The 18,438-nt window shown below is 34.7% G+C and overlaps 1 protein-coding gene and 1 pseudogene across 2 annotated transcripts; both read left to right on the top strand.

The window, feature by feature from the left end:
- The first annotated feature begins 15,393 nt into the window (after positions 1-15,393).
- On the top strand, positions 15,394-16,299 carry LOC149554100 (G-type lectin S-receptor-like serine/threonine-protein kinase At2g19130). Its single transcript, XM_089789426.1, has one exon. The coding sequence runs from the start codon at positions 15,394-15,396 to the stop codon at positions 16,297-16,299; it is 906 nt and encodes a 301-aa protein (XP_089645552.1).
- A 312-nt stretch (positions 16,300-16,611) lies between these two features.
- LOC149554099 (G-type lectin S-receptor-like serine/threonine-protein kinase At2g19130 pseudogene) lies at positions 16,612-18,215 on the top strand (annotated as a pseudogene). The gene has a single exon (XR_016353225.1). The product of XR_016353225.1 is annotated as a G-type lectin S-receptor-like serine/threonine-protein kinase At2g19130 pseudogene (transcript).
- Positions 18,216-18,438: the final 223 nt, after the last annotated feature.

Below are 18,438 nucleotides of genomic sequence, written 5' to 3'. Positions count from 1 at the left end.
CAAGTTTCAAGCTTCTTTTGATAGCTTCCTGTAAGGTTGAGGGTGAGAAAGCCTTAACCAAACCCTTAACAGAATCTTCTAAACCATCAAGAAAATTATAAATGATCCTCTTTTCACTCATATCAGGTACCATAACAGCCACTTTTTGAAATTCTTCTATATACTCATTAACTGATTTGGTTTGCTTCAACTTTGACAATTCTTTAAAGTATTCTTCATCATCCTTGAGGTCAAATCTATCTATCACCCTTTGACTGAAATCTTCAAATGTAGTTACTTGATCGTGACCTTGAGTAGTCATTCCATGATACCACCAATCATAGGCTGCATCTTCCAAGTGTAGACTTGCAAATTGAATAGCATCACTCTCTTTCATGGGGTTAAGTGTGAAGAAAGTTTGTAATTTTTGTAGCCATGCTCTAGCTGAAATTTTATTTGTTCCATCAAAAGTAGGTGCTGTAAACTTGCTTATTTTATTTTTGAGCTCTCTTCCACTTGTGTCATGCTCCCTCCTGTTCTCTTTCTTGGGCATCAAAGCGTTCATCATATCCACATATTCTCTAAAAGGAACTGAACTACGAAAGTCATCATCTAAGCCATTGTAAATAGCTCTTAATATAATCAAATTACCTGTAACCTCTTCCACTGGATTAATGGCTGGATTTGGTACTGGTGGCTCATCTGCAGGCAAGAAAATAGATTTGGTTGATTTAGATGGTGTGGATCTCCCATTTCTTGGCTCCTCTGAAGTGCTCCCTTTCTCATTAATAGATGCAATTCCTTGTAATTTTTCTGTCAATATTCGCAAAGCCTCTCTAGTTTCCGCCAAACCATCCACTGTTTGTTTCTAAGTATTTTGGATGTCTTGGAAGAATTTCTTTGCCATCTCATCTGGATCAGCCATACTTTTTTCTTCCTTGGATTTTGTACTTTTGCTTTCAACTGGGGGTTTGATCAAAATTTTTTTATTCTTTTCTCGCTGCAAATATATTTTTTCTCTTTCACTTAGTTGCATGCAATCATAAAATATGACATGGAAGATCTGGGTAGTTATCAAAACTTGACATGCAAGATCTGGGTAGTTGTTAAAACTGACATTCAACTTCTACAAACCCTCAGGCTGGCAAGATCACGGCTCTGATACCACTGAAATGTCCCTTTACTAATTGTTTATGATATTTCCAGCCTCAAATCAGAACTTTAAAATCAAACAACCAATATTACAAAGATCTGCCAATTTCCCAATAAAACCCAAATCGGGTATGTCCAAATTAGTGCCAAAAACTTCACAACTTCACAAATTATTAATAAATCTGAAAATGAACATTTTTACAGAAATTTCAGCAGCATAACAGCCTAAAAAATGACATTTCCAGATTTGTATAGCCTTTACACAACAACTCACAAATGTAGGGTAAAACTATGCTCAATCGGGCTCCCGAAATTAACACAAAAATGCCCGGAAACACCACAAAACACTCATAAACTATCTCAAAAGTTTAATCACGACCCAATACATATATTCAGCTCTATTTTAACATCATAAATTCTGAAATACAGCAGCAAACCAAACGTATATGAAACACTCAACTGAAAACCCAAACTCAAACCAAAAACAACCCCGAAAACACCCAAATCGGCACTATTCAGCACAAAGGCAAACTTTGTATGAGCATGCACATGGAATGGCTTCAAACTCCCATCCTTAGCCTTCCTAGAAACCTACAAACTCCCCTTCTTGGGTCTCCTTCTCCACAGGTTTGGTAGCCTCTGAAGAACAACAAGAAAATTAGCAAGAATCAAGATGTAGAATGAGCCCAAAATGCCTCCAAACCCCTTTTAAAGAGGGCATAACCCTAACTCACGTCCAAGAGGGGTTAATAAAATATAATTTAATAATAATTTTTATTTATTAATCCATTAGTTTCCAAATATTAGCCCCTTTTTCCGAAATTTCACCTTTTTGGAGCCTGTCTGCCTTAACAAAGTTTTTTTTTTTAATTATTTGAATAGGGGACATGACATCTTCACTGTCTAGTCTCCACTTGCGACATACACGCTTAAGTTTGACCGATTGCAGACAAATCCCTGTAGCAACGATCAAGTGGCTATATTGTAAAACCTTGTTGTTAGGTTGATAATCAACAAAGTGTATTCCATGTTGGACTATTTTTTCTTGCTTCAAATATGTTCCCTCTATCACAACAGAACCTGTACCAAAAATTTAAGTGTTTTAAAATTTGATAGATATGAAGTTACCTAGATATATATATATATATATATATATATATATATATATATATATATATATATATTTAAATATTTAAATATATATGTGCATGTACATGTATAATTTACCTATGGGGAACAACATTCCATCACTTTCTTCAAGGTCATATAACTTTGTCCTCTCTGCAGTACATCGCAATAAATAATAACTAACACCTTCATGATTTCCAAGCTCAGCAATCATTGCAAAGACATCTCCTGCATAACAAGTATACATGAATGCATGTGTACAATATATATAAAATTGTTGAAAGTGATAATTAAATAAAAAGTTGAGATTAATTTTTATGATACTCACCCACTTTTACCAATCTAGAGATATGATTATAATCATTAGAAATCAATGGAATATCATCAAATTTTTCATCTTCTTTATCAAATGTATTGGTAACATCAAGTGGTACCGAAATCCATGCACCTATATATCCATGTGTCTGATTGATGCATTCTTCATAGTTTTCATCAATGCAACTGTCACAAAAACATGAGTATTCTCTTGTTTTCAATGTCTAATTGCAATTATCTATACTCATGACTTAATGTAAGGAACATGTCTTTTCTATCCTCTTGCAACCATGCATGTTTTTTCCTATTAACACCTGAAAGTTCGTTAAATTGAAAATAAAAAAAAATTAAATTTAAACTTCAACGAATTCAAAAATAAAACTTAACAATAAAATTTTATAATTTAATTGCATAAAAGTTAAACAGACGTACACACCCATACCTATTATTTCCCAGAAGACTCTATATGGTGCCTGTCGACTCATTGTTGATGATGTCCCGACCTTATTTAATAAAAAATTAGTCTTACACCATTCAACAACATCATGTGCATTATTTACACGAACTCCCTAATAATTCATTTGATACTTTTGCAAAACACGTTTGATGCAAGCTCCAGCACCATCATGTTCACCTTTTCCATGGCCACTCTCAAAGAAATTCCATATGTGTTTTATATTCTCATTGTGATGATATCTACACAATGCATAAAATGGTCTAGATGATTTAAATCGTGCGGCACATCCATCAGAACAAACATAATGTTTATCCACATTTATGTTTCTTTCTTTCAAATAAGAAAAGAAAGTATTGAAGCAATGTTCTACATAGTGAATGTCATGTTCTTTATCATCACTTATATAAAAATGATATTCTTTTATAATTACTCATGCTTGAACAGTACTCTAAACACCATCCAAATCTAACTATGCATGTTTATAAAAAACATGTACCATAATAGTGACCTGCTTATTAAAGTAATAATCCGATTGAATTGCTTTCTAATGAACAAATGAATAGTTCTCTGCAAAATCAACAACTGATACAATTGTTCCAAGTGGAAAATTATCTCTCGGAGTTTGAAACTGTTGTGCTTGCCACTTCGCAAAAAATGCATGACAAATATTTAAGGTTGAATTAATTTCTTAAATCTGTCCATAAATGTTAAAACAGGCAACTCCTCTTCAACAGATTCCAACATTTTTGTTTCTTTCCCCAACTTTATTTCATTCTGGACATACTTGTAACTTTTGCAATTCAATATTTTTGTTACATCAATATTTTCAGTTTTCAAAGGAAATAGAGCCAATTCACCACATGTTTCACATAATCCTTTGATGTAATTTATTTTACCAGTTGGATCATCTATGTTGTCACACAAAATGAATGATATAAACTCACTTCTCCTACTAGGAGGAGCAGCATGAAAACCATATGTGTCTTCTATAAACTTTCGAAATACCTCATAGTGGAGATCAAACTCAATATGATAACGACAACAAGTTTCAAACACTTTGTTTGACCTCACAAAGTATGGCTTCAATTTTTCAAACAATATTTGCCCAACTTTTACATAAGGATGTTCATTACAAAATGACACATATAACTCATGATGTGTTGTGTCCAACCAACATTTTGTATGATGTTCATATTGACCAGGTGCAATCTTATGCCTGATAACATCTCTACTATTTGATGAAGGACGAGTGTTATCAATCCAAAATGATATGACTAAATTTTTTAATAACTCTTAAATTCTATCAGAATGAAGTGCTCTACACATGATTGCCCAGTTGTCCTCCATAGTACTGTCATCCACAATTAATCTTCTCTTAGCATATTGTCTCATTATTTTCCTACTAAAACCCATTTCAGACAAAATTGAAGATATTTGCCTATTTTGAGACATATTTTTACTTACAACAGACATCAACATCACTTTTCTTACCACAGACTTATCTTTAGTTCGAGAGTGTTTTCCTATGTTTCTCAAACCTTGTTTAACATTGTCAATCAAATCAGTTTGCATGTTAGAAAATCTTCTCTTCTTTGATGTTGTGTTTACACCTAACAATTTCAATGCCTCTTGTAACTTTTTTTGTGTAAGCAAAAGTGAAAGCAACTGAGCTTGTTCAAGTGTTTCAGTGTTATCAAATTGAGTCATAATTTCTCTTATCTTCTTCTTCATTGACCTTCTCTTAGACAAACTTAATGATTGAACACTAGCTACAAGTTTTTTCAATTTATCTACATCCATTTTAAGTAAATGATCTAAATTCTTATGAGAAATACCATACTTTATAGATTGGACAATATTTAAGAGTTCATCCATACCAGTTCTTGCACTTGATCTTGACCCTTCTCTAATTTCTATTACTAGAATTTCTATAGGGACCAATCTTGAGCCTTCTCCAACATCCATTGTTTGAGATTCAACAAGGAAAGATTCTGACCCTTCTCCGACTTTTGTTATTTGAACCTTTGTAGGGACTGATCTTGAACCTTCTTCTACATTCATTGTTTGAGATAGGGAGTGTTTTTGACCTCTCTGAGATAGGGAGTGTTTCCGTAGGGAGTGTTTCTGACCTCTCTCCCATACGAACTACTACTTTTGTTGAGCCTTCTTCAACATTTCCTTCACGTTGTTTAATTCGATGATAACGTGTCGTAGTCTTCTGAATAATTCTTTGTTCTGCTTCATCAGATCTTTTCCTTGCATATTTTTTTTGTCTTCGTTTCTTGTTTCCCATTATAAAATTAAAAATAATAATAATTTATCCCTTGCCTCAAGATAAATTTCGCGCAATAACCAGATTAAAAAATTACTATATAGATTTGTCTGTTGTTGTTGGTACTTTTAAATTGTTTGATAGAAATCAATAGAATGTAGCCATTTGCAACAAAGCATAAATATTCTTCATTATAATATGACTAAAATCTGTGAGTTGCATTCTTTACAAGTGGCAAAGCACCAAATCCTTCTTAAGCCATCATTGAATCACAAACAAATAACATGTTATGAATACTAGAATGTTTCTCCTAAAAAATAAATTGCTTTTCATTTTATGGAAAAATATCAGTCTGTTTTTCCAAGAATAAATTGTTGCATAAAAGAAAATGGCATCGGCTATCAAAAGAAGCAAACATATGTTAGAAATCCCCTCTTTCATTTGTAGCTCTCATGTCCTTCTTTCTTCTCCAAATGATGTAGCTTCAAATGATGTGATTCCTAAAATCAAGTCTTAACATCCTTTTGGGATATTTAGGAATTGGTGGTATCTCATCAAATAAGGGATTAACATTGATGTGTTCAAATGTACCTTGGAAGATTTCGATGATTGATTCTTGATGAGACCATAAAGGTGCCATTATTGCATTTGACAACTCTAAAGGTTGTGTCCTAGTGAGTGCTGGCATGATACCTCAGAATGCAGATGCAGTGGAGGGAAACCTAAATGAACTTTATGCCTCCCAAGTGCGCACCTAGGCTACCAACTGCACACTTGAAGTGTGCAGTTGATAAAAAAAGGGTTGCAGTTGGTAAAATAGGGTTGCAGGGTACCTAAAATGCAAATTTTGAGTGTTTTGAGTGATTTAGAGTGTTTCCTAAGGTCTTGGGATGCAATGCAAAGTGTGGAAGTGCAGATTAGGGTTCTAGAACCTAGAATGAAACACATAATTACCAAGTGTGCCCTAAAACTACCAACTGTGCCCTGAAACTACCAACTTCGCCCATGAAGTGTGTAGTTGGTAAAACAGGGTTGCAGTTGATAAAAGAGGTCAAAACTTGATAATTAAGATGTGGGTATGCAAGATATGAGTGTTTTTGGGATTTTTAAGTGTTTAGGGATGTTATGCAAGTGCAAATGCAAGGTGTCATTTTGAAGGTATGCAAGATGAAGATTATGATATGCAAAATGAAAGTTAGGGTTATGTTTTGGACTTGGTAAAGATGCTAAAGGTAGGTGTATGCAAAGTGGACTATGCAAGGGATGGTTTGCTAGGGTTGATAATGACATTTAGGCTATGCAAAATGAGGATAGGTGATCAAGAAGACAAGTTGGTTAATGGAGAATTTTATAGGGTTTGATAGTGAAAATGATGCTAAGGTTTGAACAATGCAATATGAGGGGGGTATACCACTAGGGTAAGTCAAAAAAGACATTTAGGAATATGATTATGCTAATGATAGAGGTATACGTAAGGTTTTTTGAACTTAGGTGAAATCTTGACAATGTTTTGACAATGTTTGATGTTTTGACAAGGTGTTGCAAGTTTGCAAGGTGTAAATTTGAATTTTGGCTTTTATCTTGATTATGTTTTACACACACAAGACACATTAAGACAAGAATAGCTATTGTTAAAAGTGAAAGATCACACCACAACCTAGGCTTTAGGACTGTATCCACTGAATTCCTACTTGAACCAAAGTTCAACAACGCTTATCTAGAGCAGACAACCTAGGACCTTGGCACCACAGGCTCTCCCTTACAGCGTACTCACTTCTCGGGGCTACCAAGATCCGCATCTCAAGGGGCATGACTTCCCAAGGGACTGTTGTCTCTACTAAGGACCGTGAGAATGTAGGATGTCTTCACGGGCATGGGTGACCCCTTGAGCCAGTGGATAGAAAGGATTTTGGCCACTAAAACATGTTTTTAGTAAGGGTATTATGCTCAGCAAGTGAGTGATAAACTTCCTCAGAAGGTCTCCTAGCCCCGAGAACCAAGGTTTGACGCACCATAAGGGTACTCGAGGAGAGCTATCACTCAGCAATACCACCAACATGGCTTTCACCGTAATCAAGTTTTATATAGCGGCTGGAATGTTGACCTGGCTTTTGGCCTGTTACCACTCTGAGGTCGTCCCCTGGCATACCCAATATCAAGTATCTTGGTTGAAGGAAGACCTCCTATAGAAGTTACATGGATTTATCTTACACCCAAGATCCATGAATGGTGAGGGGAGAGGATACGTCCAATGCAACTCTTAGGGATTTAAACACTGTAGACACGTCAGACAAAAAATAAAAGGTTCATTTTAAGCACCAAACGAAGTGTTATTTAATCTAATAAATCCACACACGTGATTTTGACAAACACACAATGGTCTTTGACAACGTCCTACAAAGCAAGCATTAGTAGTTTGTTATGATCATGTCTTCATCCCATGATTACCACATGTTGCAAGGAGACCATTAGTAACACAATAAGAATATACATTTTTTAACACCATTAATGTGTTACTAATTTTTAATTTAACTGGGTAAAAGCATAGATCTGTGTCACCGTTTGTGATACAAAAACCTGTTTTGGTCAAATCTCATTTCTCTATCAAAACTCAATTTTAAAAAAAAACTAAAAATACCCTTTTATAGATTTCAGATTCAATATCATCATTCTATAAATTTTTGAGTGTTTTGATTAGTTATAATATGTTATAATCTCAAAATATTATAAGTCGATATTTCAACATTTCAGAAGATGCTCTCTCAAAAAATGATAAAAAATAGTAAATCATATCAAAAAAATAAAAAAAATATATTTATCACTAGAGGAGAGAATCCTCTTCACGAATATGTAATTTATTTTCAAGAAGGTATAGATTTGATAGGGAAGTTTTGACGGGAGGAAAAAACTATTGGATTCTGACAAGGTCGAACTTGAGTACTTATAACAAAGAAAATATACATCAAAAATAATTATTTCTTTTTTTGTGCACTAGCTATACATGTCATCTATAAAATATTTTCAAATTAGAACAAAAAAAGGTGATTTGCACATACTTGTTTGACAGGAACTACATCCTATATTTTTTATAGTTAAAAAAGGGACTTCAAAATAAAATGAATAAATTCTTAGTCAAAAAAATTATAAAAATTATAGGCATAAAATTCATACAATTCTACATATTTCATTAGTTTACATCATCTTCATATTTTAAACACAAATACCATTTTTTTTGTCATTAATGTTGAATTGTCACATTCTGATATCACATTTCTTTATAAAAGGTGACACAGGTTTGTGCTTTTACCCAACTTCAATGCATCCATTAAACAACTTCACTAATGAAATAAATAAATAAATAATTTACATGTACAATTTTTTTACCACACTGATGTCTTCGATTTTGCGAATGAAATTCATGACAAAGATAGACAATGTACTATTGGTCAGGTTGATGGCAAATAGTTTTACAAATGGAAAATAACTTTACAAATGGCAACTTTTTTGGATTTTTTAGACTGTTCACACGAACACATTGACATCAGACATGCAAAATTACAAAAAATTTAACCTTTTTTTCATATATATATTTTTTGCTCTTTTGACTTCCATAATTGCAGGAGAATGATCTCCTACTGTAAAATAAAAAAATTCAAAATGTACTGCTCGAAGCAAGCTTTCCAATGACTATAATTTTAATACATATTTTAATCATTAAGACTTTCAAATATGAATTTAACTCATTATAGGTTCATTACTGATTGAACATCAACCAACTTTGACCCCTCAGGAAAATTAGTAAATTAGGTTAAAAAAAATTAGAAAAATATGTAGGAACTAGCTTATTGAGATACCTTTCTATTCAAAAAAAAAAAGGTTTATGATAAATTGACTTCAAATTATCTGTGTCAAATGGAATGTATGTCTGAATTACAGCTCATGTCACTTTAAAACTTCATAAACTATACAATATTCAACCAAAATAAATCAAACCAAATGCATCCTCTGGATATTGATGTTAAAAATATAACGCCGAAAGAATTACTTCATTATCATTTCTAGAAAAAAAAGTTGTGTTTGAAATGGACTGTCACTATTTAAAATATTGAATTTTATTATGTACCACTTTTCAGAGGAGATAAAAAAATTTGACATAAATAATAATTTTTTTAGATTAAAAAATATGGTTATAAAGTAATAACAAAGTACTCAAAATCACTAGTTTATGTCATCTTGAAATTATTTATAGTTTTGGAGATATAGTCACTTGAACGTCACATTTGTTGCAAAAATATTGATTTCAGTGTCAAACTTGGTCAAAAAGTGGAACCCATTATTGTGGGATCACCCTAATATTGATAGAGGGAGGTGTTGATTAGAACAGCAGAAAAAGAGCAATATAGAGGGTGAAATACAAAGAATAAGGATACAATAGCAAAGAGAGAGAAGCTGATATGAAGCAATTAAGATAATAGAAGGAGATGTGATGATATAGTTTACTTCTTGGCATTTGACTTACTGTTCTAACCTAGTAAGCTTGTGGTTGAATAGTTTAGTCTGATGGTTGATCAGTTTAGTTTGCCATCAATGCCAAAGAGGGAGATTGTTGGAAATTTGATTGAAAAGCTCATTTTTGAAGATCAAAGAGGGAGATTGTTGCAAAGGAGGAAGATTGTTGTTTTCAATCATTATTTTTTCATTGATGACAAACCTACTATTCGTAGGGATGATATTTTCTTATAAGATCCAAGTACCATCACTTAGTTGATTGATGAAGAGGATTTGATCAACAAGATATAACAAAAGAACCTAAGGAAAAGGTTGAGTTATGATGTTGTAATGAAGTGCAAGGATCAGATAAGACAATGATTAAATGATGTATTGATGACATACGCAAGGATACAGAGGTTAGTCATACTTAGAAACATTAGAGGAAGGAGTTGTAACAAGGTAGAATGCAAAGCTTAAAATCATTAGTGGATGCTGAGCAAGTTAGTTGAAGCCGAGAAAATTCATAGTAGAAGCCAAGTAATAGGAAATTCTAGTGTGTGCCGAGTGATCTTCATGTGCTGAGTGATCTTCAGGTGCCAAGCATCACGAAAAACATAGTTGATGCCGAGTAACATAGTATGTGTCGAGCACCAGTATTTCAATAGTGCCGAGCTGCTACATTATTTAAAATGATGAAGATTCACCGAATCTAAGTCAACATAGTGGTTACATTGAATTTTGTGAACAAGTTGGAAGATAAGGATGATGAGTTGGTGGCACAGAATCCTATGTAAACTATTTTTGAGAAAATTTTGAAGAATCATTCAAGAAGTTTCTACAGGAAATAGAATATGGGTTAGATGCGATGAATCCTACCTAATCCATGTGAATTGAAATTAAAGAATGAAAGAATCGAGCGGGAAAAGGTACTCCAAGAATTCTATTTAAGAAGTCATAGACCAAGAAGCAAAGAGCTACTGATATTGTTGCTACCAAAGAGCCAAATCTATGAAGTAGTTAGAACGGTGTCAAGGGGAGACATCTAGGAGAAGGAAGAGCAGAATGGCCTCTACAAGTGGTCATGAAGAGATGATTGCACTGGTACATTGAGTATGGAGACTCAAGGGGACTAAGCTTGAAAGGCAGACAAGCTATCAAGAGTTGCAGAGATTGAAGGCTAGGCAAGGGTATGAGCTGAGAAGTGATCTGAGATCTGCAAGATAAGTTGTATGATGTAATCAAGTAAAGATTTTCTAATACTCTCCAGCAATTGTATTAGATCTGAAAATCCTATGGACTTAGGTTGGCCTAACAACCATTTATAAATCCTTTAACAAGGTGGCATTTCAAGTGAATGTTCTAAAGTCCTCTAACCAGGCCCACTTCTAATAGGGTGGTTAAATCCTCTAACAAGGTCACATTTAACAGTGTGTTGTAAGTCTTTAACAGGGTAGGCCTTTCACAGGGCATCACTTCAGAAGAGTGAGGATTGAGTAGCATGTTACTGGTAGTTTTTCCCAAATTAGGTTTCCACATAAATCACTGTGTCATGTGTTGATTTCTCATGTGTTATGCTTGCATGTTGATTTACAGTAGCTTGCTATTTAGAAAAGTTAAAGCTTGGATGAATGAATGATTGAATGGGTTCACTACACTTAGTGAAAAGTTTGAATAGGACATTTGGACCTTGAATAACTAATTCACCTGCCCCTCTCATTTATTCTAAATCAATTCTAACACCCTCTACAAGTCAAGCCATACTATTTCCTTATGAATCTTGGAATGATGTGATCTATTCTTTTTCAACCATCTTTTGTTGATTATTTCTTCATAGAAATGGACTCCAAAGGTGTAGATTCTAAGTGCCTACTCCTTTGTTTTTATGACCATCCTTGGGTGAGAAAGAATCCCAAACATTTCAGAAATGGATGCTGGAGAAAAATCTCCTGGAATATTTCATTCAAAATCCCTAATGGTTCTATCCCTCATACTGTAGTGTTTGGTACTTTCCACAATTAACTCTAGATGCTGAAAGGAAGAAAGGAAACTAGCTACCACAACAATTCCACTTCTTACAATTCTTGTAGCTAGGTGCATTAGATGATGGTCATTGTATCTAAGCATTCTCTGATTAAACTCTTTCAAATTAAGACCACTAAGGCTTGTATCTCCAACTTCTAGCCATTTTGACATAATTTTGGATTTAGGATAGAATCCTCTCCTTTCATTCTTTATTAATTATCTACGCATTTCTCCTATTCCCTTGAGTTCTATGATTCTTCCTTCCTGCAAAATTTTAAAAAATTCATATGTAAGAATATGCAAAGAAAGCAATAGAAATAGATACAATTTTTCCAAAAGAAAAAGATTTTGGAGTTTTGCCAAAACTTCCATATTCCTCTTGGGATTCACTTTTCAATATTTCCACAAGAAACATGTGATTTTCTAAAACTCATTGAAAAGGTTCCTTCTTGATAAAATTCAAGATCCTCTGTCGTGAATTCTTAGAAAACTCATCAATGATTTCAAAAATTTCCCCAACAATCTTCTTTCCAAACTCTTCGAACTTCTCTCCTATTCTCAATTTTCTCTTCAAATTTTTGTGTGAGAAGGAATGAATGAAATGGTTTCTTATATAAACTATCCTTAGAAATAAACTACTTTTTAAGTTGTAGGCTAAAATTAGGTAGTTTCTTTACTTAGCCATCAAGGTTTCCATCTTTTGTGTGCCACCTATTGCTTTTTTTCAAAAAAGTTGTCATTATTGATGCTTTTAGCTTCAAGATGAAGTAAAGTCTTCATTTACCCCATTTTGATTTTTTATTAATTAAATATCAATTAAAATCAATATTTATTTATTTCCATGTTTTAATCCAAAAAATCAAATTTGTTTCCAACTTTTCTCCAAGATTTATTTTTTGTATTATTCTTTAGAACAACCAAATTAAATATCAATAAAATTAGTATTTAATTTCTCTTGTAAATCATAAAAAATCTCCTTGAAAAATCACTTTTTTTGTTTTTTTTAAATCCAACTTTTCCATTTATGTACAATTTTCCATTCTTTTTCTTTTTCAATTTTGATTGATTTTCTTTCAAATTTTTCAAATTTGGGGAATTTTCTCAAATTTCCCAGATATTTCAACTTTTACTAATTTTTCACACTTTTGGGATTTTTTGCGAGATTTTGGATTTTTATCCTCGATAATTTTTTGAGTTTTAAAAATTTTCCCAAACCTTTATCATTTGGATTCCACACTTCTTCTTTTCTTCCCTTTGGAATTTTTAGGACATCTTGGATTTTTCATGTTTTCCAAATTTCATGAATTTTTCACGCTTTTCAATTTTTTGAACTTTTTGGAAAAAAATTATCTTTTACCCGACAAGTTGGAAACAATTGGATATTTCATATTAATTATCATGAAAAATCTATGAAGTGCATTGGTATGTGTTCAAGGAAAAAAAAGTAGTGTGTCTTGGAAAGAGTGTCCTGGATTCCTTCGATTTGGACAAAATCCCTCATGTCAAGAAAAAAGCATTGTAGATAATGAGGAGAGCACGTCTTGAAGTGTGCCAAGGATTTTATCCATGGCAAGAAAATTCCTCTGCTATTCAAAAAATGCATTCCAAGAACTTGGGAGAGTAGGGTTTCAAGGAAGTCGTGGACAAAATTAGGTTTGGCCATCCTTGCCATACGTCGAATTGTGCTCTACCTTTATCGAGAATCCATGTTGTTGAATGCATGACCACTACATGCAGTTGGGGAAGGCTCCACAAAGGACTGTTTATGTAAGCAAAGGGGATCCCAAGCATGGGCGATCGGTGACTTTTTGTGACAACAGGTACCTTTAAAGTGTTTCCCATGCGATAAGATATGACATAATATTGTCAAGTGTGTTAATGATGAGGAGAAAGAATAGATCACATAATACTAGAAAAAGAAAGAAACAATGTTATATTATAGTTGATGAAGGTGTAACTGGTGAAGGGTCTAAAGAAATAAAGAAGAAGTAATAATATTTTTTGCACTAAAAGAATATACTTCAGAAGGAGAAAAGGAATTGGTTTCAGACATGGAATACAACATTGACTTGGTTATTGATAGTGGGCTCTCACATCACAGGATCACTGACAAAAGGGTCATTTAATACAAATTAGTGTCCACTTAAAATCTTGTGATATTATTTTATTGTAATTGATATTAATTTTTTATATTAAATTCGTAAATAATAATATTTAAGATAATTATAATAATTTTTAAGATATTATATTAATTTATTCAACATGCACTTGTAATGTGTAAAAATATATTTTACAGCTAGAAACACTTTTCTCTATGGCTTACATTCTTCGTTTGTGCAAATTTTCAAAAATAGGTTTATATATTTGCTCCAATCTCACCCTCTCTCAAATTCATACTACGTATTTTTAATGTCAGAATATTTGATTGAACATGACATTTCCTTCAAATTTTGTATTCCTCCTCTGGGAAATAAGAAATGTTGTACCTGAAAAAATGATATATTCTCGTCTTGTAAACCTAGCCTCCTAGAGCCCATCAACCCACAAAGCTCAAAGTGACATTTTCCCTCTAAGATTTCCCATGTCAATGAAGCCACTTATATCACATATCAATTGTGTGCCTTCACTTTGACCATTTTGCCCTTACAATTTTACCTTAGAATCTAAGTAATACAAATTAAATAAATTTTATTTCACTATAATATAGATATTTGAAAACTACACTTTAAATATATTATTATATCTTTTGATGAGAGTTTATCTTAACTATCCTAATTTGTCTATACATATAACCTTATCTTATCATTTATGTAGCAATTTAAGTATATGTTGTAGAGGAATATCTCTAAAACAACTAATAAATATATTATGACATTGCATGCAATGATTTAATCAACTCAGCAAGTTGAGGATATTATGTAGTGATTTTATTTATTTATTTTTCTGTGGTAATTTCATAGACGATGTACTCTAATTTATTATGATATTCCAAGGGTGTACAATATATGTTTCTCTATCCATGTATTATAAGAAGCCTTTTATTATTTAGTTAAAAAATAAGAATATTTTTAGGTCTTAGAGATGATGATATTTGTATATAATATCACATATAGTTAAGTTAGCTGTGAAATCACACTTTATTGATTTGATTGGAGATATTTTCTACTACAAGAAAGCTCACTATTAGAATTCAAGAGTATTTTTTTTAGTAAACTCATTAATCTGTATATGTTATTGTTGGCTGAATTATAACACACAGCTAAAATTGACTGGACATGTCTCCCAGGCTATGTATCTCTCAACCTGAAAAACGAAATTTCCACACGCTATTAATTTGACTTAAGATTTTTGTTTTTTAATGTCGGTTATGTATAAATGTTAGACCACAAACCTAAAACTTCCATCTAATCCCGGATTTCTAAACACTTTATTTGGTCCAAGCGGCCCAAATTTCGTGTCAAAGTTATCGTATGTGCATGTAATTCAAGCACTTCGATATGAATTGGGCCTCTTTAGTGAGCGCCCTTAGGCCCGTTGAAGGTTATCTCTGAGAGGGAGTTTTGCTCCAATTTCAGCGATGGGGAAAATCGGGGAAAAAATCTTCTTAATCCTGGCTTTTGTTGTTTTTGCAGTGTTTGTTCAACTGAGAAGCTGTGTTGCTGCGGTCGAGGGCAGAGATACTCTGTCTTTGAACACCTCGATTTCTGGAAAGAAGACAATAGTTTCAAAGAATAGCACTTTTGAATTGGGTTTCTTCAACCCAAGTGGAACCAAGAACTGGTATATTGGCATCTGGTATGCCAATATAACCGACAAGACGATTGTTTGGGTGGCTAACAGGGAGTCTCCAGCGAAGAACAGTGCTGGCGTTTTGAATCTTTCAGAAGGAGGTGATCTTGGACTGTTTGACGCAACGGGTGCGTCTCTCCGGTCTGTCAATGTGACCAAAAAGATTTCCCAAGCCGTGATATTAGATTCTGGTAATTTTGTAATGCTCGGTGATGCCAACGAATCTGAGATCGTTTGGCAGAGTTTCGACTATCCCACAGACACGTGGTTGCCAGGGATGAGGTTTGGTGGGCAGCAAAAACTGGTCTGTTGGAAAAACTCCTTCGATCCTGCATCCGGGCTCTTCTCCTTTCACATGTATTCCAATCAATTCGTGCTGACATGGAACAATTCAAAGCAGTACTGGGCAAGCGGAACTTGGGACGGCAAAATTTTCAGTCAAGTTCCAGAAATGTCGACGAGCAAGTGGGGCTTCTTCAATCTCACCGTCGAAGATACAAAGTCTGGTTTGTATACCGCATATACAGTAGTGACGAATATCAAGGATTACCTCTCACGTTTCGTCCTAGTTAAGTACGGAGGACTACAGCTACTTTCACTGCTCGCTGACGGTACTACATTGAACCCGCTCTGGTCTCAACCGAGGGATCAATGTACCGTATATGGTCTCTGCGGCGCCTACGGAAGCTGCTAATCCAACAATATCCAGTTCTGCAGTTGCGTGGACGGCTTCACTCCAAAAGACAAGGGCTCCTGGGAGTCGCGAGAGTCGTGGGCGGGTGGTTGTGTTCGGGAAAGCCCCTTAAAATGCGATCCTAAAAATGGCAGCACGGACGGATTCCTGGAACCGAGCGTCACTTTGCCTGATGCTGATTCGGCATCCTCATACCCTGCAACCACAAAGGAAGACTGCGAGAAAGCCTGCCTCCTCAACTGCTCCTGCACTGCGTTTGCTTTCAGTCCACCTTCAGGGCCCTGCCAAATCTGGTCAGCAGATTTGTTAAACATGCATAAAACAGAGGCCAAAAGTAATTCAACTGTTCTTATTCGAGTCTCTGCCTCTGCGCTTCCAAAGACTGTCCCAACCTCATCAGAACACATAGACACAAGTATTGTGGGCGCAGTGCTAGGTATTGTTGGCGCTCTCACCGTTGTATTTGGTATCGTTTCAATTTCATTATGGCAGAGGTGTCGGCATCGGCAAAGTCATCGTCCAGAATCTTTGCCGAGGAGTTCAGATCCTTCAAATTCTTTTCTAAGAATGTATAGCTACATGGAGTTGAAGATTGCAACAAGAAATTTCAGGTCAAAGCTGGGGAGTGGAGGATTCGGCACCGAGTACAAAGGACACCTAATAGACGGTACACTTGTGGCCGTGAAGAAAATGAAGGGCTCCAGACAAGATGAGAAGCAATTCCGAGCAGAAATCAGTTCTCTAGGCAATATACAGCATGTGAATTTGATCAGGCTGAGAGGATTTTGTGCACGGGGATCGAGAAGGTTTCTGATTTATGATTACATGCCGAATGGCTCTCTGAATTCCTTACGGTTCAATAGTAATTCTGTAGGCAAACAAAAGGTACTCGATTGGAAGACCCGATTCCAGATTGCTTTAGGCACCGCGCGAGGATTAACTTATCTCCACGAGGAGTGCAGACATCGCATCATTCACAGTGATGTAAAACCTGAGAACATACTTTTGGACAACAACTATTCACCGAAGTTAGCAGATTTTGGGTTCGCAAAGCTTGTGGGTAGAGATTTCAGTCACGTCCTCACTACAATGAGAGGGACAAGAGGGTATTTGGCTCCAGAGTGGATCTCCGGTCTTCCGATCACTCCTAAGGTTGATGTGTACAGTTTTGGCATAACGCTTTTAGAAATCATTTCCGGCCGAAGAAGTCTAGATTTCAATGTGCAAGATTCAAATCAGTATTACTTTCCTGCGTGGGCTGCAACTGAAATTTACAATGGCAATACAATAAATGTTGTGGAAGAGGGTATCGTGCCAGGTGGATGCAATATTGAAGATGTACGAAGAGCAAGTATTGTGGCTTTGTTATGCATTGAAAAGGATGAAGGGGTCAGGCCAAGCATGGGGCAAGTGATGCTAATGTTAGAAGGGAAGATGCATCCACAAATACTGCAGATTCAGAGCTCTGTGGTCATGGATAGGAATGCAGTCGAAAGCAACAGCGACAGGGACAGTGACAGCGATGACTATGCCATTAGTTAGAATAAGAGGTGAAGCATTTTAGAACAATAGAGGTAGGTTATTTAGGTTCACATATTGTGTTGTACCTTAGTGTAATGGGTACATCAATGAAGTTTCGAGGACAATAAGAGAAAAGTGTCCCTAGGCCAGTGTCGAAATCTTTCAAACAATCTACAAGTTTCTTTGTCCTTATTGGTCTCTTGACAGATAAAAAGACATATGTTAGGGACCCTATCATATTCATAACGTATGGTTTATAGTATTGTATGTAACAAGGGCTGTGTGGACAGCTCGAGTCCCTGCCTATAGAGGGGGAGCGAGAATAAGATGTAGAAGAGGGGAAAAGAATGTGTAGATACAGAGTGTCCAAGTTTGTATTTTTTAATTGTTTGGAAGTGGTGGTTGCAATTTTTTCCTTTATCAATATTGCATAACTTTTTACAAGTTCACTAAGGAATTTTACTCAAACTACTTCATTAAGGAATTTTACTCAAACAACCAATCTACCCACTTTGTGCTTTAGCATATGCATGTAGGCTCCATTTTGGATGTATAGAGAACACTTACAAATGAGATAACTAGAACTTACACCGATAAGATACAATGGTTAGTTTGGTA

The sequence above is a fragment of the Cupressus sempervirens genome, chromosome 6 (genome assembly GCF_028749045.1).
Source record: "Cupressus sempervirens isolate cs-2001-9-10 chromosome 6, ASM2874904v1, whole genome shotgun sequence".
NCBI lineage: Eukaryota > Viridiplantae > Streptophyta > Pinopsida > Cupressales > Cupressaceae > Cupressus > Cupressus sempervirens.
The sequence above is the reverse complement of the archived record's forward strand: the minus strand, read 5'-3'. Positions and strand labels throughout refer to the sequence as shown.